Consider the following 23,344-nt stretch of genomic DNA (forward strand, 5'->3'; position numbering starts at 1 on the left):
TTGTGGGAGGTCTACGGTACAACGTAAGAGCCTTATTCATTACCCAGGGGTTATGTGTTTAAATATTTTCAGGGAATGGAACTGTTTTGCAATTTCTAAAAGGTACGAGTTAGATGAAAGTGATAGTCTGTAATATACTATAGTATGCCTTTGTCATTGTGCATGCATTGGATTCTTTCCAGCAAATGCAACATAACAGCTGCTTATTCTATGTAGAATACCATTTAGACTTACAGAAATGTCTGACATGGTGAGATACTTACTTTTGAGATGAAAGGGGAGTTCTGAGTCACGGTTTGTCCCAGATAGTATGCGACAGGACTGTCCAAGAGAGAGAGAGAGAGAGAGAGGGGGGATTTCATGGACTGAAAACAGATTAATTAAAACTGGCTATTAAGCATATTGGCTTTTGTCAGTGTTACCATATTTCAGTGAACCACTGGAATTGTGTAATAGGGGTGCAATACCTTGTGTCTTTAATTAGTGAGAATCTTTTTTGTAGAGATTGAGCTTTGTTTAGGATTGTTAATGTCAAGGCCAGGAGTGCTTTCTAAACAAGAGTTGTAGGATACTTTAATCTTTGGTTTTATCAAATGCACAGGTGCTTCTAGATGTCTTTCAGCAAACCTACTTTCGATTTCAAAAAGGTGAAATCAATATATTTTCTTATCTAAATTTGACTGTAATTGATATTTGTTGATTAAAGTTCAGTATCTGTTGTCAGGAGTTGAATTTCAATTGTGTATAACATGGACATTTACGTCGTGATGCCCGACAATCCATTTTCACGTGCAGCAGGAGGCAAAATGTCGTAAGTTAAAACAGTACTTCTGAGAAAAAACTAAAAAAAAGTTATTTTGTTTTAAAGTAGTAGCCATATTGCAACATCACAGCAAAGAAGTATAAAATACATTTATTTTATAGCTCTTTGATCACAGCTAAAGCTTTTAAATACTTAAGATTACATATAGTTAATTGCTTCAGCGGCATTTTGTTTTAGGGATAACACGTTTTTTTTTGCATTATAACATCTGCAGAATCCCGAGGGATTGATTGTGCTCGAGCCCGGTAGGACGAGAGTACCAACGTATCCATAGGGGTTTCAAAGATGTTATAACATGAAATGAACATGCGCTAACACTATTCAAGCATAAAACACGCGTAAAACTAACAAATGAATATATTGTCCCTCATCGCCATTAAATTTCCATGTAACGCGCGGAAATGTGCGAGTTGTTTTTTCACGTTGACGTAATTTCTTTTTGAATTGTCCGTTTTGGGGCTGTATTACGTTTACGCTTTGCCACGGATCAAGCATATATAAAAAGGCGTTTTAACAGCAACTCGTGAGCGCGTGAATCTCTCTGTTAACATGTTAAAACATCCCTGAAAGTGCCAGCAGTTTTATGCTAAAACCTTGAATAGACTCCATGATCTTAGACAAGAAAATATAATAATACAGGAGACTTTTTACGGCCGTTTCACGGCACTTAACACTGCTGTTGTGGAGTCCACTCGAGTGCGTTGTGCAGGGGCACACCGTAATGGGTTTAGCAAGGATTTATACGAAGATACTTCCTTTGAGTGAAGAATGCAAAAAAGAAGAAAACTAGATGGGTGTTTTTCTTTTTTTAAAAAACTAAACATGTCTCCCCAGTCATTTAAATTTGCTGCGGCAGGTTTTAGGGGAAATAGAATACGGAAGACATTACTACTGTTAATATGTTGAAGAGAAACTAAACTGAAAATTATGAATAGTGTTATGTACATTTTATGCATAAAAATCGAATGGCCATAACTAATAATAAAATTCCATCAACTGTAAAACCCGCAATATTTATGCGTATACATAACTGGGCTTGCTACTGATCATTCCCAAGAAATTTCATTCAAATCCCAGCAATAATACGGATGTAGTCTGGGCAAACCAATGGTATGCTCAAATCAACTAGGCATCATACAAACCAGTTCTGTGAAGTTTCATTGAAATCCAGCGAGGTATTTTTAAGAAGCCCGGACAAGAATCGCTACATAGACTTCATGTCTAACAATCAAAGTGTCATAATTAGTTAAGTCATTTAATAATATATATATATATAATATATGCGCAATTCCGATTGGTACTGATAATTCCTATGAAGTTTCAGTCAAATCTTAAAGTAGTCCAGATGAATTTCAACGTTACCTTAAAGGGCACATAACTCTGCAGAAAAATAATCTTAGCGGGATGTGCTGATGACATGCACAACTAAGCTGTATAAAGCTGAGAGTTTCATTGAAATCCAGCAAGGGATTTTTGAGAAACTAGGACAAGCTAATGCGGACAGAGACAGAAAGACGACAAAGTCAAAAACAAATTAATTCCCATGCAACAGGTAGACAAATAGCATAGGTTTGATGAAGTCGTGTACAGAAGACCATAAAGAAAACAGTTGTGAATCTACTAAATCCCTACCAGCAAACTGACTGATAGCTTCACAATAATATCTAAAAGAGAGTAAAACTTGGGTCTTAGACAAAAGCAGCAAAGCAAGAGAAAACAAGAAGTTCTAAAAAGCTTCTCAGTGTCCCTGAAACGTTGTTCAAGAGACAACACAACTTTGCCCACTAATTGTTGTGATGACATTTATCAAAACAAGATGAACTGCTTTTCTTGGTTTACCTGCCATTTATACATTTACCATTAATCTGTTAATCCTTAAACCTGAAAAAATGGCAATTATTCCCAAACAAAACACATCCATCAAAATGTTCCATACTTTTGCATTAAGTGCAACAAATACTTAAAATAGAGAAACAACAACAATAAGACAGTCAGTGAATTTTTATTTCAACACGATTGTTTCAGCATCAGACAATACTGAAGGTCAAACAATGATCATAGACATAAACAGTGACTCTTTACCACACATAATCTGTTATATCTATACTTCTTTTGACATAATAAATTATAATCACTGTGGGGAAATAATACTCTGAATTGCAAAGTATCACTATCTGCAGTTCTGAGTAACAGTATATACATTCTAATTTAAATTGAATGTATAGGTAACTTAAATAAGCTGTGTAAACACATTTGCATTAGTGAAAAGGTTGCAAATACATATTCATATCTGTAGACAACTCTGAACAAACTTTCATAGAAAAAAAATCATACAAAAGTATAACTTGTCAAAAATAGAAGATGCTATAGTCACATTCTCAGGCAATCATTCATATTATCATAATTAATGAATTAAGAAACTATATAATAGTGCTTAAACAAAAAGTGCAGAACATTCACTGAATATTTGCCCTAAAACATACAGCACATTAAAGAACAAAATGCGATTGTTAAACTAGCACATGTGCTAATTTCATTAAGATTTACATGTTCAATCTTTCAGTCTAACATATTTACCATATATCATTTAAATCAACAAAATGGCTTGCAATACTGTCTTTAAGGTACTGCATGATTAAATATTTCAGTTGTTAAAGAACTATATTATACAATACGTAAATTATCACAGTCAATGCTTGTTAAAACATGGAATGGTAAAAATGGACGGTTTTGTTATATAAAAATAGGCCTGTATTCAAAATCATTTTAATATGAAGAAAATGTGAAACATATGAAAAGATCACTGTTGTAGTTTTGCAGTGAGATATAGAATCATACAGTTTCTACATATATAATCGGATATATATATGGTTTGAATACAGGCACCTTAACAATGATATAAAGACACTTGACTGCTGGCAGTGAAGAAAAAGGAGGTAATAAATTAGAAACAGGATGTGAGTCAATCTAAATGAAAAACATAAGAAATGACGGTTTTAAATAAACACAGTGGCATTAATGAATTATACAAGAAGAAGACTGAAAAATACTCAGAAACATTAGGAATGTTTTCATAAAAAAATCTTATTTCAGCAGTGTGAAAAAAAATGTACCACTCTAAGGTGTACCAAGTGTCAAAGAGTAGAAAATGATGAAACAAAACCAACCACACAGTGAAAAATAAACCCTAATTCATTATGAAAATTACTCTAGCCGTCAGTTCAATGAACATAATTCAAATTAGAAATTCAACAAATATAATAAATTTTATCCCAACAGTGACTTACCCTAAAGAAATATTGAATACAGTAAAACATAATTTTTTGCAATGGGTTTATTTTGGTTATATTTGATAAATGATAAGTATACATCTCTGAAAACTAGCACTAACTTTAAATTAATAATAGCCAACTTTTGGCTTTGCAAAAAAGATAGATTCTGCAGTCCCGTCTGACAAAACCCAGCTAAATTGCTAAATAATTCAAACTGGGCAGTACCACTTCTTTTTCTAACGGGTGTTCACTGAAAATTTACTGACTGAATAGCGAGCAGTGAAGACCATATGATCAGCCTGCACTGGTCGCAAAGGAAAAATCACTTGCTGCCAGCAGGCTTAAGGTTAAGGAACTGTAAAAACTGCAATTGAAGTTATACATGTAGAATCATAGTACATCACAAATACTACGCCTTTTCAACTTTTCTGGAAGTTTACCCTTAATCAATTGATAATCTGCAGGAAAACAAAGTTACCCAAAACTTTTACACTGTATAGTAAACATAAATACTGTCTAGATGAAATGCATGTATTGGTGACATTTAACGACTCATTCTTGTGTTTAAATAAAAACTGAAAATCAACATCAGCAGTGTCCTCAACATATCTAGTCTAACAACAGACAGCCATAATGTAAAAATAATCTCATGTTAAACCGTAACAAAATAAATGTATAGTCCTTTGACATCAGAATAATGCATATTGTGACTTGCGAGCTCCAAAATTGTAAAAATGCAGATTCTAAAAATAAATTTAGTCCATGATCTATATCAGTCATAGAAACCAAATGGATCATCTTTGTTCAGTTTCAGGGTTGGTGTTTTTGGCCTGGGAGTTTCATCAAGATCCTCACATCGCAACATTTGGTACTCACTGGGGCCTCCACGATCAACACGTACAGGGCGTAACTTCTCATGTCTTTGCCTATAACAAAACATGTAAATAAAGTGTACAAGCTGAATGAAATGTTTCTTACAAATATGTATATTTTGTTCTACAACTTTCCGCAATAGTCAATATACTTAGTTTTTTTGACTTGTTCTTGGGCAATGGTTTTAGTGTAAAAATGTTATATCATTACTCTTAACTGATAATTCTACAGGATCTGAGTTACACCAGCAGATTGAGCTAAAAGCAAACGTAAACATATTCAATTCAATTATTAATGAAATATGCAACCTCAGAAAAGAGCAAACGTAACGTTTGATTTCAATGAATAAGTTCAACTGGCACCTTTTAATAAATGTTTGAAATAAAAATGTTACCTTTTCCCTGTTCCCTTTTTGAATGTTTTTTCTCTGATGAGTGAAGCAATTTCCTCATCATTTATATGGTACTGTTGTTTGTTATATATTACAGGTGGGGTCGGTGTTCTTGCTCCCTGCAACAAACAAATTCCATTTATTATATAAAGTTGCATATTTATATGCATTCATACTTTTGGTGTAACAAAAAAACCCACAACTTTTTTTAGTTTTAGACTTTGTTCTATTTTACATTTTACTTCTTTACTTTTTTGTTGTTTGGGGAAGGGGGTTTCCATTTTTACATGTACTTCAGTTTTGTATGCCATTTGTACCAATATTTCAGTTTTGCAGATTTTTCTACCTGTATTTCAGTTTTGCAGAGTTTTTCTATCTGTATTGTAGTTTGCAGATTTTTCTACCTGTAATGCAGTTTGCAGATTTTTCCACATATATTTCAGTTTTGCAGTCTTTTCTACCTGTATTTCAGTTTTGCAGATTTTTCTACCTGTATTTCAGTTTTGCAGATATTTCTACCTGTATTGCAGTTTGCAGATGTTTCTACCCGTATTGCAGTTTTGCAGATTTTTCTACCTGTATTTCAGTTTTGCAGATTTTTCTACCTGTATTGCAGTTTGCAGATGTTTCTACCTGTATTGCAGTTTTGCAGATTTTTCTACCTGTATTTCAGTTGTGCAGATTTTTCTACCTGTATTTCAGTTTTGCAGATATTTCTACCCGTACTGCAGTTTGAAGATGTTTCTACCTGTATTTCAGTTTTGCAGATTTTTCTACCTGTATTTCAGTTTTGCAGATATTTCTACCTGTATTGCAGTTTGCAGATGTTTCTACCTGTATTGCAGTTTTTCAGATTTTTCTACCTGTATTGCAGTTTTTCAGATTTTTTCTACCTGTATTACAGGAAGTTGCAGAGCTCTTCTACCTGTATTGCAGCTTTGCAAACTTAAAGCAGCAACTTATTACAACAGTTGAAAATGTTGCTTCATCTACATAAAACAGCAACAGAGTTTGGTGTCTCAAAGATAGTCCCTATTTCCCCTTACAAGTTAACTACATAGAGGATATTACACGAGTGTCAATTTATATTTAATTTATCAAACAAGTTGAATAAAATAATAAACGTGAGGCTCTAATGAGCATTTTATCAATATTATTCAACTTGAATAATAAATTCAATGTAGAAAGACACAGCTGTTATATTCTTTTTATCACATGTAAGCTTTTCCTGCTGAAACATCAAAAATTTCTTTTTTCTTTACCTATAATAGACCAAGTCAATTCGTCCCTCTCCTATCCTTTAAACAACGTCAGTGTCAAAGCTTAATTACACTAATGTAATACCAAATTTATGTAATGGCTTTATTTCACGCCCCCCCCCCACCCCCTCACCCAAAAAATGAATTTTGAATGAACATAAATGTCTATCAAAACTGTATCTTTAGTTATAAATGCTTTATTTCTTAGGCACCTTTTCTGTTTCTGCTTTTTTAGCTGAGTCCTCATGTATAATCTGATGCATGTTTTGTTTCTCTGCCACAACTGGATGATCTGGTAAACTCATGGGGTCAATCAGTACATCATAAGGAACCATTGGATGTTGCCATAGTGACTGGTTGTAAATGTCCCAGGCATCTGGCTGACCAAATGTACCTAGATAAATAGAACATATTTACTTTACACAGTTGGTGCCCAAGCCCAGCAAACATGCCTTAATGCTATTGTGAAACATGTAAAACCTAAAACAAATGAAATTATTGTCTATCAAAACCTATAAATGGGAATGTCAGTGTTTGATCAGGCTGACTTCATTTCCTTCTCACAGAGTGTGAGCATAAAAATTTCTGTTAACACAAGTTTACTCTCCTGTTAAACAGCCCCTGAAAACAACTAAAACAGCAGTTTTATCCTAGAGTAACACTTAACAGACTGTGTTTAAGACATGCCTGTAATGAACCTATTACATTTTTAACAGTTTCTAGAAAAACATGCCAATACATTGCAAAATTAATTATAGTTATGTGTTTCCTTTCACAGAAAAGATTAAACACAGCTGATATGTATTCAAATTCACATGATTCTTTTGACCATAAAGGCTGAGTTTTCCGCAGGTCAAGACATTCTACTGGCTATAATTGTTCAAATGTCATAATGAATTAAACAGCATAATGAGGTCACTAACCAACATAGTGTCCTTCCATATTCCACATTCTGACAGTACAATCAACAGAGGCACTTATCAACAACTTGTGTTCCTCCACCAGGGCTATTGACGTTACACTCTTTACATGGCCTCTCCATGTCACTAACACTGAAAACAAAACATTCATAAATATACATGTAGTGGATATTTATTTGTTTCAGCCCAAGATTGAATTATCTTTCATCAAGTTAACATCAGTTGCAGTATTTTATCAAATGGCTGGCTAGTCCACTTGTGAAAATTCAAAGTCTGGTGCCAACAAGTGAGATACTTTGATCTTGTATGTGAAACAAAAGCATTTTCTTTTTATATGTCTTATCAAATTATTTGTACCAAATTATGCCAATTTTACCCGCAGTTGGCAAACCCACAGACAAAATCATGCTATCACAATACTAATATTGCAAAAAAGGTAAACTAATTCTTTGATATACTTAGAATTCTTTAACATTTTAATACAGTTGGGTGCCATCTGCAATTGCAAACTTCAATATCTTTACTGCTGAATATTTTTGAAATAATTTCCGATTACTGATACCTTCTAACTAAATTTTTGCTTTCAAGCTTTTTTTAACAAGAGGGTCATGATGACCCTGAATCGCTCACCTGAGTAATATGAGCCACATGTTTAAAATAGCAAACTGATGCTAAAATATTAGAAAGTAGGTCAGTAGGTCATATTTATGGTCACTGAAAGTCAGTTTTAAGATCGTAGTGCAAAACTGTCATCCAAATTTCAAGGCTGTATCTTAAAAAACAAGAAAGTAGGTCAGTAGGTCAAGGTCACAGTCAAGTGACAAATTACTTGGGGTCATCAGGTAGTTATAATTAAACAGTCTTGGAAATAGGATCAGATGATTTTTTAAGTATTTTTCCTATATAACTAACATAATAACTAAGTGACCCCAGGGCGGGGCCTCTTTTAACCCCAGGGACATAATTTGAACAATTTTGGTAAAGGACTACTAGTCAATGCATCATACCAAATATCAAAAGCCTAGGTCGTATGGTTTCAGACAAGAAGCTTCTTAAAGCTTTTTCCTATATAAGTCTTTATAAAACTTGGGACCCCCAGGGCAGGGCCTCTTTTCACCCAAGGGGTACAATTTGAACAATTTTGGTTGAGGACAATAAGACAATGCTACAAACGAAATATCAAAGATCTAAGTGTTGTGGTTTCAGACAAGAAGATTTTTTTCCCTATATATGTCTATGTAAAACTTGGGACCCCCGGGGCGGGGCCATATTTGAACCCAGGGGGATAATTTGAACAGTCTTGGTAGAGGACAACTAGATAATGCTACATACCAAATATCAAAGCCCTAGGCCATGTGGTTTTGCACAAGAAGATTTTCAAAGTTTTCCTTATATAAGTCTATATAAACCATGTGACCCCCGGGGCGGGGCCATATTTGACCCTAGGGGGATAATTTGAACAATTTTGGTAGAGGACCACTAGATGATGCTACACACGAGATATCAAAGCCCTAGGCCCTGTGGTTTTGGACAAGAAGATTTTTAAAGTTTTTCCTTTCGGTTGCCATGGCAACCAGAGTTCTGCATGGAATTCAATTCTTTGAATAATTTTGAAAGGGGGCCACCCAAGGATCATTCCTGTGAAGTTTGGTGTAATTCTGCCCAGTGGCTTTCAAGAAGAAGATTTTTTTAGAAATTGTTGACGGACGACGCACTACGCACGATGGACTACGCACGACGCACGACGGACATCAAGCAGTCACAATAGCTCACCTTGTCACTTCGTGACAGGTGAGCTAAAAATAGTTCTGTAACAGAGAACATTATAAAATGATAATCCCACTGTTTGAAACAGTGAAAGTTTCAAATATAATTCACCATTATATTTGAATAAACCTCTGAAAAACATTTAATAACAAGTACTATCTCATCAGAAGAAACAATTTTAAGATCTTCTAAAAAGCCTATTTTAGATGGGTATATTACAATGTAGTAGGCATGAGACAATATGTATGCATACTAGCATCATTTGTACAACCTTTTTAAAGATGGTGTGTGTGAGGTGGTATCTTGTAATGAAGCTGACGTAGCGGTTGATGCTAGCTATTTCCACTGTGCTGATGCAAGTCCTTCTCTTGACATAAACTTAAATATTTTATCTTCTAATAAATTATTTTGTTTCTAAAGTGAACTATAACCATACCTTCAGGGCTTTCATGTTCACGGTGTTTTAAGCAGTACCCATCAATATTCCACAGATAGATAAATCCACAGCTGTCCCCAGAGATCAGTACAGTGTTTGCCTTGTTCACCTCCAACACACTCACCATTGCACCTTTAGAATTTGACTGCAAAACAAAATTGATTAAATGTAAATATCTTATTTATTACCAAGCCCAAGAAATATATCATTCCCTTGAAGTAAGTTTACATCACATTAAATGACTGGTTATTAATCACACAGCATTTACAGGTAGTTTGATCATAGTCCAGTGTGTTACTCCACACAACTAAATATACAAGTTTAAACTATCTAATTGATGTATCTTAAAATAACAACAAATGCCCTCATGATGACCTGCTAGAAGTTGTACAAGTATATTACTTTTAGTCTCACTTTTGCTGTGACCTTCATTCTCGACCTCTTAAAAGAATAAGAGGTTGTCTACTGACCATAAGATACCATCTTGTACAGTAGGAGTTTAAGCGCCATTGGCCCAAGCGTTCTACAGTTATTGATAGCATCAAGAGTACCTTGACCTTTGACCTAATAACTCTAAAATCAAAAGCTGTCACCCACTGATCACAGGCAATCATCCTATTATCCCGTCTTAAACTATTACTGTATTACAACACAATAGGACCAACTATATTAAATGACAACAATTTACTACAAACCCCTGGATACTGAGCCATGAGTTTTCCCCCTTGAAAGACATTCCAGAAGTGTATATGTGCTCGTGGACCACTGGAAATTAAAGTAGCAGCATCTTTCTTGTATGCACGACTCTGTAAGAACACAAGCTTGTTGATGCTTAAATCTCCATCCACTGAAAATGTAATAATTATTTGAAAATACAGTAATTATTTCAGTGTACAAAAAGCATATTGTTTTTTTGTTTTGTTTATTTATTCAAAGACTGCTTGTACTTTGCTTGAATGTGTTAAGGATTAAAAAAAAACCAAACAGAATCTGTTTTTCACATTAATGCAGCTTCATATGACAATTTCTCATATGGCAGAGGTACATGAGCGTCAAACTTAAACACTATTATATCATTCGGCTTGGTTCTCATACTCTTAACCTTGAGAAAAATTTTAATGAATAAAAACTGCAACACAGTCAAATGGACTTACATGATTGATCCTCATACTCTTCAGGTTTGGGAGATTTTAAATGGGCAAAGATATGTCCTGAGACCATATTCCAGACAATAACCTGTCCATCATAGCTAGCTGTGGCGAGCAGATTTGGTGGACATTGTGCAACTGATAAAATATCTTCCTTATGTCCTCGGTTCTGAAATTTCAAGACAAAAGTTATTGTCAGTATCTGTATGTTCTGTTTTACTGGCCACAGTTTGATAGCTTTGGATTTTATTACAAGAATTGAAGCTGGCCAGCAAACAGCAAATCTCAATGATTCCACAGGCAGCTTTCTTAAATTTTTCTACATTAGAAGTCACTTTTTAAACTTTTCTTCTGACCTTTTTAATCAGTCATGCAGACATATGAGGAACTGCAATGAAATGTTTTTCCCTACAATTCATTTCTCCATAATTGTCAATACAATGAAACACTGGATGTTCGAACATTGGTGGCTCAAGCATGAGTGCTGACTCCGGAAACTCAAGTGGTCTGTGACCATTTTTCTAATATTTTTTATATATGTTTGGATTCCCTGGATAATCTGAGCATTTTGTTCCTCCCCTTGTGACTTAGAACCATTGGTGTCTTAATGTATTTTCTTTATTCCTCCACTGAGTTTATAACACTAGCAAATTACATTATGACTAAGTCTGTGAATGAACACACCTCTTCTACACGACCTGGTGATTTTTATCAAGTTGTGGTTCTAACTAATAAAAAAAAAACAACAAGTTTCTTACAATATCATCATGCCAGTTTGGTAGTGGGTGTTGTATATGGTGTATATTGCTGTCTGCCAGGTCGTCACTATAGATGTTGATACGGCGATCCCAGCCTACGCCGACAATGTATCGGTTACGGTTCATCTCAACATACGCCAGATCGCAAATCTCTTCATTTTCCTCCTCTGTAAACAACATAGAGTAGAACCTCAAATCTTAACAACTTCAAGGAATCAATACCATCCTGTATTTGTTATTTTATTCAATTGGAGCAATTCCTCAATGAACTTGTCAGCCTGGAACAATTATCCTTGTACAAAAAGTTTGAAAAGTTTGTTAGAAGTCGGAATTTTCCGGAAGTTCTGTATGTTTAGCGAACAATATAATGGACCAATGTTAGGCAATCCAGCTCACTGCTGAATGTAAAATGAAGCTAACCCAAATAGAAAATATTCAAGATATTATGCCCCTTTGTTGTTTATACTCAACATGTCTGAGAAACGTTATATTTCCTTGATCACAAAATTTTCTTTTATATGAAAATATTAAATGCTCATTACTAAGCACTTTTGGTTAAAATATCAAAAATATAGCTATTTTAGAGAAATATATAAACGTTTGCATGTATTTCAAAGATTTTTAGCATCATATTCTATGTTTTGAAAAAAATAGGTACTGCCTCTATAAGAAGCATGTACCCAGTTTTTGCTCTGACGTGACACATATTAAATAATCTACATACATTAAACAGTCAGTGACTCTTACTGACAACTACTCTCAATGATTGGCCTGCTTAGGTAAAGTATCGTCATCCCACATTTAAACATTGTGATGACTGCAAGATGATTTTAAACTGTCTACATTTGATTATACCTATATCACAGCTTTGCTCTCAATTCAACAACAATGGCTGCATAACCAACACCAGTGTACACAGATACACACTTTTTTAACTATTACCATCTTATACAATCACAATATACAAAACTTTCCCCAACTTTAGAACATATTTGTGACACACAGCCCAACATCTTGTACAATGTGCAAGCAAGCCTGATGTATGTGTATCTACCCTATGTACCAGGAAATAAACGACTCAGCTTTAAGACAGAAAGATGTGTTTTACATTAAAGAAGGCAAACTATAACAGGAACAGTACTGGTGCAATTATTTCATTTGAGGCATAAATGGCTTTTACAGATTTTATCAAAAAGATTGGGAAAAATTTAAATTGCCAATAAGCCTGTTTTTGGAACATGGCAGACATATCTCGATTTTGCAATACTACTCACAAACTATATGCAACTGTTACACAAGGTGCCTTTGTTTACCTACAACTGGCTGCATTTCTCTTTTTGGTATTTTTACTTCATTTTCTACTAAATACAAATTACTTTCATACAGACGCTGCTCTCAGTATGGTTTACACAATAATTTAACTGTTTTCAATTTGCTAACTCAGAATGTTAAATTATCAGCATATTTTTACTCTTTGATAAATTAAATCAATTTGGTTTAACAATTACATGTACATGATCATAACACAGAGTTTTAAATGTTAAATAATTCAAGGATTTCCTTTTAACAATCAATTTCTTTTTTAAATAAAAATAAAAATTTAAGTAACTTTTACCATCATGTTAATTAAAATGATATAATATTTTGAGTGGGTGAATTTATTATTTTATTTGTAGAGTGCACTAGTATACCTTCTGGAACACTGGTTAGGAAGAAATTAGCGAATGATTTACTTCGCCCTTTAGTTCGTATTCTACGTATTGCCCTGATTTCCTCAACTGTTTTTTCTATTGTATTTAAAGAAATATAGTTTAAACTTCTGTATTTCAATTTATCTTTCTACAATGTTAACCATGTTAAATTCTGTCAAATAAAAATATATAAATTTAGTAGTTATAACACTGATCTATTAGTAAAGATATTTCAGAATTAACATGCACTTTCCATTCAAAATTGACATGCACTGATAATATTTCTATTATAACAAGAGGACCATGATGGTCCTGAATCGCTCACCTCTTCCCACATGACCCAGTTTTGAGTATGACGTCGTTTTTTCTATTATTTGACATAGTGACCTAGTTTTTGAGCTCATGTGACCCAGTTTTGAACTTGACCTAGATATTATCAAGATAAAAATTCTGACCAATTTTCATGAAGATCCATTGAAAAATATGGTCTCTAGAGAGGTCACAAGGTTTTTCTATTATTTGACCTATTGACCTAGTTTTCGAAAGTACGTGACCCAGTTTTGAACTTTAACTAGATATCATCAAGGTGAACATTCTAACTAATTTTCATGAAGATCTCATGAAAAATATGGCCTCTAGAGTGGTCACAAGGTTTTTCTATTTTTAAACCTACTGGCCTAGTTTTTGACCGCATGTGACCCAGTTTCAAAACTGACCTATCTATCATCAAGGTGAACATTCAGATCAATTTTCATGAAGATCCATTGAAAAATATTTTAGACCTACTGACCTAGTTTTTGACCGCAGATGACCCAGTTTCAAACTTGACCTAGATATCATCAAGGTGAACATTCTGACCAATTTTTATGGAGATCCATTCACAAGTATGGCCTCTAGAGAGGTCACAATGTTTTTCTATTTTTAGACCTACTGACCTAGTTTTTCACCGCACATGACCCTGTTTCGAACTTGACCTAGATATCATCAAGATGAACACTCAGACCAATTTTCATACAGATCCCATGAAAAATATGGCCTTTAGAGAGGTCCCAAGGTTTTTCTATTATTTGACCTAATGACCTAGTTTTTGAAGGCATGTGACCCACTTTTGAACTTGACCTAGATATCACCAAGATGAACATTCAGGCCAACTTTCACACATATCCCATGAAAAATATGGCCTCTAGAGAGGTCAAAAGGTTTTTCTATTATTTGACCTACTGACCTAGTTTTTGACGGCACGTGACCCACTTTCGAACTTGACCTAGATATCATCAAGGTGAACATTCTGACCAATTTTCATGAAGATCTCATGAAATATATGGCCTCTAGAGAGGTCACAAGGTTTTTCTATTTTTAGACCTACTGACCTAGTTTTTGACCGCATGTGACCCAGTTTCAAACTTGACCTAGATATCATCAAGATGAACATTCAGACCAACTTTCATACAGATCCCATGAAAAATATGGCCTCTGGAGAGGTCACAAGGTTTTTCTATTATTTGACCTACTGACCTAGTTTTTGACCGCAAGTGACCCAGTTTCGAACTTGACCTAGATATCATCAAGGTGAACGTTCTGACCAATTTTCATGAAGATCTTTTGAAATATATGGCCTCTAGAGAGGTCACAAGGTTTTTCTATTTTTAGACCTACTGACCTAGTTTTTGATGGCACGTGACCCAGTTTCGAACTTTAACTAGATATCATCAAAGTGAACATTCTGACCAATTTTCATGAAGATCTTGTGAAATATATGGCCTCTAGAGAGGTCACAAGGTTTTTCTATTTTTAGACCTACTGACCTAGTTTTTGAAGGCACGTGACCCACTTTCGAACTTGACCTAGATATCATCAAGATGAACATTCTGACCAACTTTCATAAAGATCTCATGAAATATATGGCCTCTAGAGAGGTCACAAGGTTTTTCTATTTTTAGACCTACTGACCTAGTTTTTGACCGCACATGACCCAGTTTCGAACTTGACCTAGATATCATTAAGATGAACACTCAGACCAACTTTCATACAGATCCCATGAAAAATATGGCCTCTGGAGAGGTCACAAGGTTTTTCTATTATTTGACCTACTGACCTAGTTTTTGACCGCAAGTGACCCAGTTTCGAACTTGACCTAGATATCATCAAGGTGAACGTTCTGACCAATTTTCATGAAGATCTTTTGAAATATATGGCCTCTAGAGAGGTCACAAGGTTTTTCTAATTTTAGACCTACTGACCTAGTTTTTGAGGGCACGTGACCCAGTTTCAAACTTGACCTAGATATCATCAAGATGAACATTCTCACCAACTTTCATAAAGATCCCATGAAAAATGTGACCTCTAGAGTGGTCACAAGCAAAAGTTTACGGATGCACGGACGGACGACGGACACCGCGCGATCACAAAAGCTCACCTTGTCACTTTGTGACAGGTGAGCTAAAAAGACAGGTCTAGACTGGTTAATTACAAATCAAAACCAACAATAAATATATTTACAGTGAAGAACAATAGTATAATATCTCTAACTATCTGGTTATATTTGTAGAGCTTGAATCAGGCAAACAATCACATGCTGTTGTGATTTAAACATGATCATGTTATTTTCATGTTATTATCAATTTATTATCATGTTACCTTCTTCAGTGTCCTTCTCTTTCTCTAAAAATAACACAGACAAAATCCTTAATATGAGAAATTTGTAGAAATTACAATCATTATCATTTAAGTTTCTGTTAACTGCATAGAACTTATATTTAATTTCATCTCTCTTGATAAAGCGCAATTCCTTTTCAGATGAAAACCTTTAACTGACATTATACTTAAATACATAGATTTTCTTTTAGCCAGAACAAAACTTATATAAATCACTTATAACTGACTGTGAAATAATAAAGTAGCTATCAATGACAAAACAACCATTTACTGAGTTTATACTATCTAATACACTGCCTCACAACTGCTAAGAAATGAAACTATCAAGTATCTTTATGAAACATCATGGTCCTGAATCGCTCACCTGTCCCCATATGACCCAGTTTTGAACTGAGTACGACATTGTTTTTTTTATTATTTGACATAGTGACCTAGTTTTTGAGCTCATGTGACCCAGTTTTGATCTTGATCTAGATATCATCGAGATAAAAATTCTGACCAATTTTCATGAAGATCCTTTGAAAAATATGGCCTCTAGAGAGGTCACAAGGTTTTTCTATTATTTGACCTAATGACCTACTTTTTGAAGGCACGTGATCCAGTTTTGAACTTGACCTAGATATCATCAAGGTAAACATTCTCACCAATTCTCATGAAAATTACGGCCTCCAGAGAGGTCACAAGGTTTTTCTATTATTTGACCTAGTTTTTGAAGGCACGTGACCAAGTTTTGAAACTGACCTAGATATCATCAAGGTGAACATTCTCAATCTCATGAAAAGTATGGCCTCTAGAATGGTCACAAGGTTTTTCTATTTTTAGACCTACTGACCTAGTTTTTGACCGCACGTGACCCACTTTCAAACTTGACCTAGATATCATCAAGGTGAACATTCTGACCAATTTTCATGAAGATCCATTGAAAAATATGGCCTCTAGAGAGGTCAAAAGGTTTTTCTATTTTTAGCCCTACTGACCTAGTTTTTGACTGCATGTGACCCACTTTCAAATTTGACCTAGATATCATCAAAGTGACCATTCAGGCCAACTTTCATGAAGATCCATTGAAAAATATGGCCTCTAGAGAGGTCACAAGGTTTTTCTATTTTTAGACCTACTGACCTAGTTTTGAACCGCACGTGACCCAGTTTCGAACTTGACCTAGATATCATCAAGGTGCACATTCTGACCAATTTTCATGAAGATCCATTGAAAAATATGGCCTCTAGAGAGGTCACAAGGATTTTCTATTTTTAGACCTACTGACCTAGTTTTTGACCGCACGTGACCCAGTTTCAAACTTGATCTAGAAATTATCAAGATGAACATTCTGACCAATTTTCATAAAGATCCAATGAAAAATGTGACCTCTAGAGTGGTCACAAGCAGAAGTTTACAGGACGGACGCACACACGCACCGATGGACGGACGCCAGGTGCACGTGACCTACTTTCGAACTTGACCTAGATATCATCAAGGTGAACATTCAGACCAACTTTCATGAAGATCCATTGAAAAATATGGCCTCTAGAGAGGTCACAAGGTTTTTCTATTTTTAGACCTACTGACCTAGTTTTTGACCACACGTGACCCAGTTTTAAATTTGACCTAGATATCCTCAAGGCAAACATTCTGACCAATTTTCATGAAGATCCATTGAAAAATATGGCCTCTAGGGTGGTCACAAAGATTTTCTTGTTTTAGACCTACTGACCTAGTTTTGGACCGCACGTGACCAAGTTTCGAACTTGACCTAGATATCATCAAGACGAACATTCTGACCAATTGTCATGAAGATCCATTGAAAAATATGGCCTTTAGGGAGGAGGTCACAAGGTTTTTCTATTTTTAGACCTACTGACCTAGTTTTGGATCGCACGTGACCCAGTTTCGAACCTGACCTAGATATCATCAAGATGAACATTCTGACCAACTTTCATAAAGATCCCAAGAAAAATGTGACCTCTAGAGTGGTCACAAGCAAAAGTTTACGGACGGACGACGGATGCCACACGATCACAAAAGCTCACCTTGTCACTTTGTGACTGGTGAGCTAAAAACACACTGACAAAAATATATTCACTGTAGCCAGTGGTGCAAATTTACCTTCATTGTTGTTTTTATCCTTAACAGCTGAATATAAGAAATCAGAAGATCATTCAACAGCTTTCTCTGCCATTAGGATACAACATAAAAAATTTACCAGTGCAAGAGTCACATGGTTTACAACAGTTACGGCAGTGTCAGTGAACTTGGTATAATTTAAGCAAAAGCCTTTTTTTTTTTAATTAAAAGCTATCACCTTCTTGTGCTAGACTCTTGAACTAAATCTGATATTTTATGCAATTATAATAATGCTATGTAATTCTTCACCCTTGCCTAAAAATTAATCACTCAAGATTCATATATTCAAATCAAGACTGTTTTCTCTGATGTTACAATTAGAAATACAATGTATTACTTATAACAAGCCCATTATATCAATGAACAGTATGATTTTGCAAGCTGTATCAAACTCTAACAATTTTAGTGTTGATCCTTTGTTTTTCTATCAGGAGACTTACGTTTTTTTTTCCAGCAATGACAGATGAATCAAGATATTACTGGCAATGATGCACAAGCTTACAGAAAACAATTCCCAGCAGCCGAGTGCCTGAAAATCCTTTAAGTTAAATTCCACACCTATATAGACATACCTTTCTGTAGCACCTTGAGACAATGACCATTGTTATAATTCCATATTCTGATCAGACCATCTCTTCCACCAGTAATCAATCTACAACAAATACACATCATTAACAACTTCACACTTCAACATAGCTTTCAACATTTTATATACATTGTATTTCATATTTTCATTATAGTTTTAGTTTTAAGGTATGCCATAAGTTTACTTTAGAATCTCAAAAATTGTAACTTTATTAACTTCCTAGTTTAAACCTACCTATTTCACAGACTTCAAAGCTAATTATGTAACTACTTGCTGTATTTCTGACCAGTACTTTAGCATTGGTAAATACCTTGCTCTAAATCTGAAATGTTTTCATTTAGACACCCACACTGAAGATATGCACTTCAAGCAATAAGCAATAGCGACAAGTTACATATCTCTTGTATATCTAAATGATCTAGGTGCTCTGTTCATGTGTACAATCTGTGCTGATTTATGTCAAATAAAGCCAAAGTTTTACCTCCTCCCACATTTATCAAAGGTCATGCATGTGATGGCTGAATCCCCGTGTGCTTCTCCATACTCAAATATGGGTGTGCCAGTCTCAAAGTCCCAGATCTTAATTACCTATAAAATATCAACTAGAAACTATATTGTATGTAAATAAATAATCATATCACATATAAATTTATCACCTTTCTGTGAAAGCAATGTAATATTTAACTTACTGGTTATGATTAGTTTTGGACAGATGCTCTTCAGTATGATAAGAGCACAAGTCATAAAAACATTAAGGACGTACGCTAGAATTCGGAGCGAAATTTTTCCCAATAGTAGAATTTCTTCAAACTTTGGATATTAAAGGACAATCATCTAAGAAACAAAAATATGCAATAAAATTCATAGGTCACCAGTATTGAAAAAGAGTTATCTGCCCTTGAAAACATCATTTTCCCCAAAAATGCCGGCATCTCATATACAGGGAATTCTAGCATACACCTTTAAGAGCTAACTGTAAAACACATATGCCCCAAATGATGGCCTGTCAGAATATAACAAAAGTGTAATTTTTACAGCTAAAAGCCCAAGGAGAAACTGTTTTCAGTCTCACAGTTACTATGACATTGACCTTTGACCTACTAATACTGATTATCTACAATCATCCTATGAAGTTTGACCACTATATAGGCTCAAGCCTTATCCAGTTATTGAGCAGAAACTGTTTCAGCTTGAGGTTAATTTGGACTGGACTTTTCATTTAATGACTTTCAAAATCCTGACCAAAGGCAATTATCACAATGTAGTTTGAACATTGCAGACACGAGCCTTCTCCAGTTATTGAGTGGAAGCTATTTATAGTATGAACGTCACTGTGACCTTGATCTTTCACCTACAGACCCGGAACAGGCAAACGTCCAACCAATAGAATGACAGACAAAACACTATAATTATTCCTCTTATTTGAGGTAGGGTTTCAGCAGCCAGAAATTCTTGGATAAAATGTAAAATGATCTTCAATCCAATGTATGTCAGAAACAACTTTTTCTTGACTGACTGTTAGGTCAGAAAATATTGTTACTATTTCATATCTGTATTCTAAATACAGGTCAATTTAGAAAATATTAAAAAACTTCTTTAATTAAAACCGTTATCCTAGATAATTATTTTAATACCAATCTTTGAATCATTAGAAATTTGTGTTAGGGGTGATAACAGTCACCTAAAAAAAAATCTTAAAATTTATTTTTGGAGGTGTAAGGGGTCTGATAGAGGTAAAGACAAAGCAAAGGACTTCCAGTCAAAGAAATTGTTTGTTTTGGTTTTAACACCATTTTTCGACAATTTTTCAGTTATGTAATGTCGGGCATTAAACAATATCAATACAAAAATGTACTCTCCAAGTAAATGCCAACTTCCCCACATGAATCAGAGGTAGAGGACGAATGATTTCAGACACAATGTCTTTTATCAAATCGTCATGGCCCTGCGATCCGTAGATCTGTCCTCTCCCTATTGAGCTAAGCCGGTGCATCCAAAACAAGAAACGCAGCAATGCCACGAAACCAGGTTTTCAACACTTTTCATAAGAATAAACAAGAGTGCCAGAATGTCACAATATACGCCCGTCACAGCAAATTTCTTTACTCTAGCACCTGTATTTGCAGATGTAATTTTAATTTTGTGGTTGTTTAGTAATCATTGTAATTCTTTTGTTTTTCTAAGTCCACAAAAAAACTCCTTACCAGTTGTACCACAGAAAAGTGGTCTTGGTTTTTCCCTACGGTCAATTATAAAAAAGTTACAATATAAGTTATTTATAGTAACAACTAAGGGAAGTTAATCTTAAAAAAAAAAAAAATACAAGAAAAAAAATTGTGAGTCCACACAGGAATCCTTCCAAGGTAGAGATTGGTCAAAATACACCTCAAAATTGGATGTAACATGCATGTTGTACTACAGAAAAGTGGTCTCGATTTTTCCCTACGTCTAGTAATGAAAAAGTTACAATATAAGCTATTTATAGTAACAACAAAGGGAAGTAATTCTAAAGAAGGGAACTGCGCAAGACACTTTGTCTCATGATGGTGTACAATTGTGCCAAGTTACATCAAAATCCCTCTATGCATGAAGAAGATATGCTCCGGACAAAGTTTTCATTCTTGTATCCTTTGACCTCTAAGTGTGACCTTGACCTTAGACCTAGGGACCTGGTTCTTGTGCATGACACTCCGTCTCATGATGGTGAACAATTGTGCCAACTTTCATCAAAATCCCTCCATGCATGTAGAAGATATGCTAACCCTAACCCTATTTTTAGTAACAATGACCTTGACCTTGATCCCAGAAACCCCAAAATCAATCCCAAGCTACAACTTTATATAAGTTTTCTATACACCAAGTTTCATCATGATAGCTCATTCCTAAGTTAAGTTATTGACCGGAAACCCTTTTTCTATTTTAAGTAACAGTGACCTTGACCTTGACCCCAGAAACCCCAAAATCAATCCCAGCCTTTGTCTTGATATAAGCTACATACATACCAAGTTTTATTCAAATATCTTTACCGAAACAAAAGTTATTGACCGGAAACCCTTTTTCTATTTTAAGTAACAGTGACCTTGACCTTGACCCCAGAAACCCCAAAATCAATCCCAGCCTTTGTCTTGATATAAGCTACATACAAACCAAGTTTTATTCAAATATCTTTACCGAAACAAAAGTTATTGACCGGAAACACCAGTTTGACGCCGCCGCCGCCACCCGCCCGCCCGACCGACATCTACCCCAATCTAATAACTCAGGTTTTCGTTGAAAACCTGGTTAAAAATTCTAGAAATATTATTAATTCCAAATTGATTATCAAAGCTCAACCCTAAGTTTCTAAATGAATTTGAATTTATCTCAATAAAAGCTTTTTGATTTCTTTCAAAATTTTACCACAGTTGTTATACAGAAGACACCAAACAGTGGCAAGTTACAACAGACTTACAGAACTTTCTGAGCAAGTGATGACCTGTTTAAAGCTGGGGTTGTACATACACCCTGTCACTGGTTCTTTATGACTGATCACAACATCTGCATTGAGGCCAGGTCTGCAAACATCATTTACAACATATCACAATATACATAATTCTAACAACATAATCATACTTCAATATACAGACATATCATATAACATAGGGTAACTTACAAACATTTTCTGGGCATACAGAGGCAAACTTGTTGCAACAATACTTCAAACAATTACAAACTATCAGTGTACACATTTTATACAGAAATATCATACAATACAATGTTACTTATAAACATTTACTGGACATACCTAGACAATATTTTTGCAATATAGAATGTAACTTCAAAACATTTTATACAAACCATCAGTGTTCTTTTTTCTGTTGTAAACAGATTTATCACAAAATAACTTTATACAAACATTTACTGGGCATATTTTGACAAAATTGTTGCAATATCTATGCACTTACCAAGCCTGTCAGTTTCTAATTAACAGAAATAAACCAAACCAATAATTTTTCACAGAATACCATAAATTAAAACATCATTATAAAAATATATTTTATAGTAACTGTTCATTATACTGTCTTGAAACATGAATAACAAGTGCTTGCAGAAAAAAATGTCAAATACAACATTTACAACATTTTCTTTACCTTTTTTCTTGATTCATTTATATTATTCAATAAGCATGTTTAAGTCTTTCGCATTATAACAAAAATTATAAAAAGCTCTTTGTAACAATAGAACAATTGTATTTTCTGATTAATTCCTTAGCAGATAAGCATACTCTTTTTAAAAGTTTTGTTCCCATGCATCACACATAAAATGCTTGATACAAATGTATATTGTTTATAATGCAATGCAAAGTTCATAAGCCGTGTGCACAATGAGAAATGTCAAGTGTCTTTAAGCTTGAAATTAATCAGAATTATGCAAAGAAATATTTCACTGTTTAAAAACACGCAATACAAGAAAATATGTAACACAAAATCTTTATAAAACTGAAGTAACTGTAAAACTCTTCAGGCATAAAATCTTTTCTTCTGATGCCAATGGCGCATAATGCAAAGTTCCTGAGAAAATAACTTACATGACTGTAAAACATTCACCAAAATTCTTTTTAAAAAGGGGCATAATTTTAACAAAATTATAGTTGAGCAAGGT

At 34.5% G+C, this 23,344-nt stretch overlaps 1 protein-coding gene across 6 annotated transcripts; it reads right to left on the bottom strand.

Annotated features, from left to right (window-relative positions):
- Nucleotides 1–2,809: 2,809 nt before the first annotated feature.
- LOC128556877 (WD repeat-containing protein on Y chromosome-like) lies at nt 2,810–23,002 on the bottom strand. Of its 6 annotated transcripts, none has more exons than XM_053542715.1 (15): nt 22,155–23,002; nt 19,185–19,291; nt 18,690–18,769; nt 18,100–18,126; nt 15,976–15,999; nt 13,339–13,434; nt 12,961–13,005; nt 11,648–11,814; nt 10,896–11,058; nt 10,437–10,588; nt 9,742–9,886; nt 7,542–7,670; nt 6,831–7,012; nt 5,363–5,478; nt 2,810–5,021 (listed from the first exon to the last, which is right to left on the bottom strand). In XM_053542715.1, exons 1-15 carry the CDS (start codon nt 22,200–22,202, stop codon nt 4,868–4,870), a joined length of 1,635 nt encoding a protein of 544 aa, XP_053398690.1. In that variant the 5' UTR covers nt 22,203–23,002; the 3' UTR covers nt 2,810–4,867. The 6 variants fall into 6 exon arrangements, with proteins under 6 accessions (XP_053398690.1, XP_053398689.1, XP_053398691.1 ...); XM_053542714.1 differs by having other exon boundaries at nt 12,961–13,008; XM_053542716.1 differs by lacking the exon at nt 18,100–18,126 and having other exon boundaries at nt 12,961–13,008; nt 22,155–23,001.
- Nucleotides 23,003–23,344: the final 342 nt, after the last annotated feature.

The sequence above is a fragment of the Mercenaria mercenaria genome, chromosome 5, assembly GCF_021730395.1.
Source record: "Mercenaria mercenaria strain notata chromosome 5, MADL_Memer_1, whole genome shotgun sequence".
In the NCBI taxonomy this organism is placed as follows: Eukaryota; Metazoa; Mollusca; class Bivalvia; order Venerida; family Veneridae; genus Mercenaria; species Mercenaria mercenaria.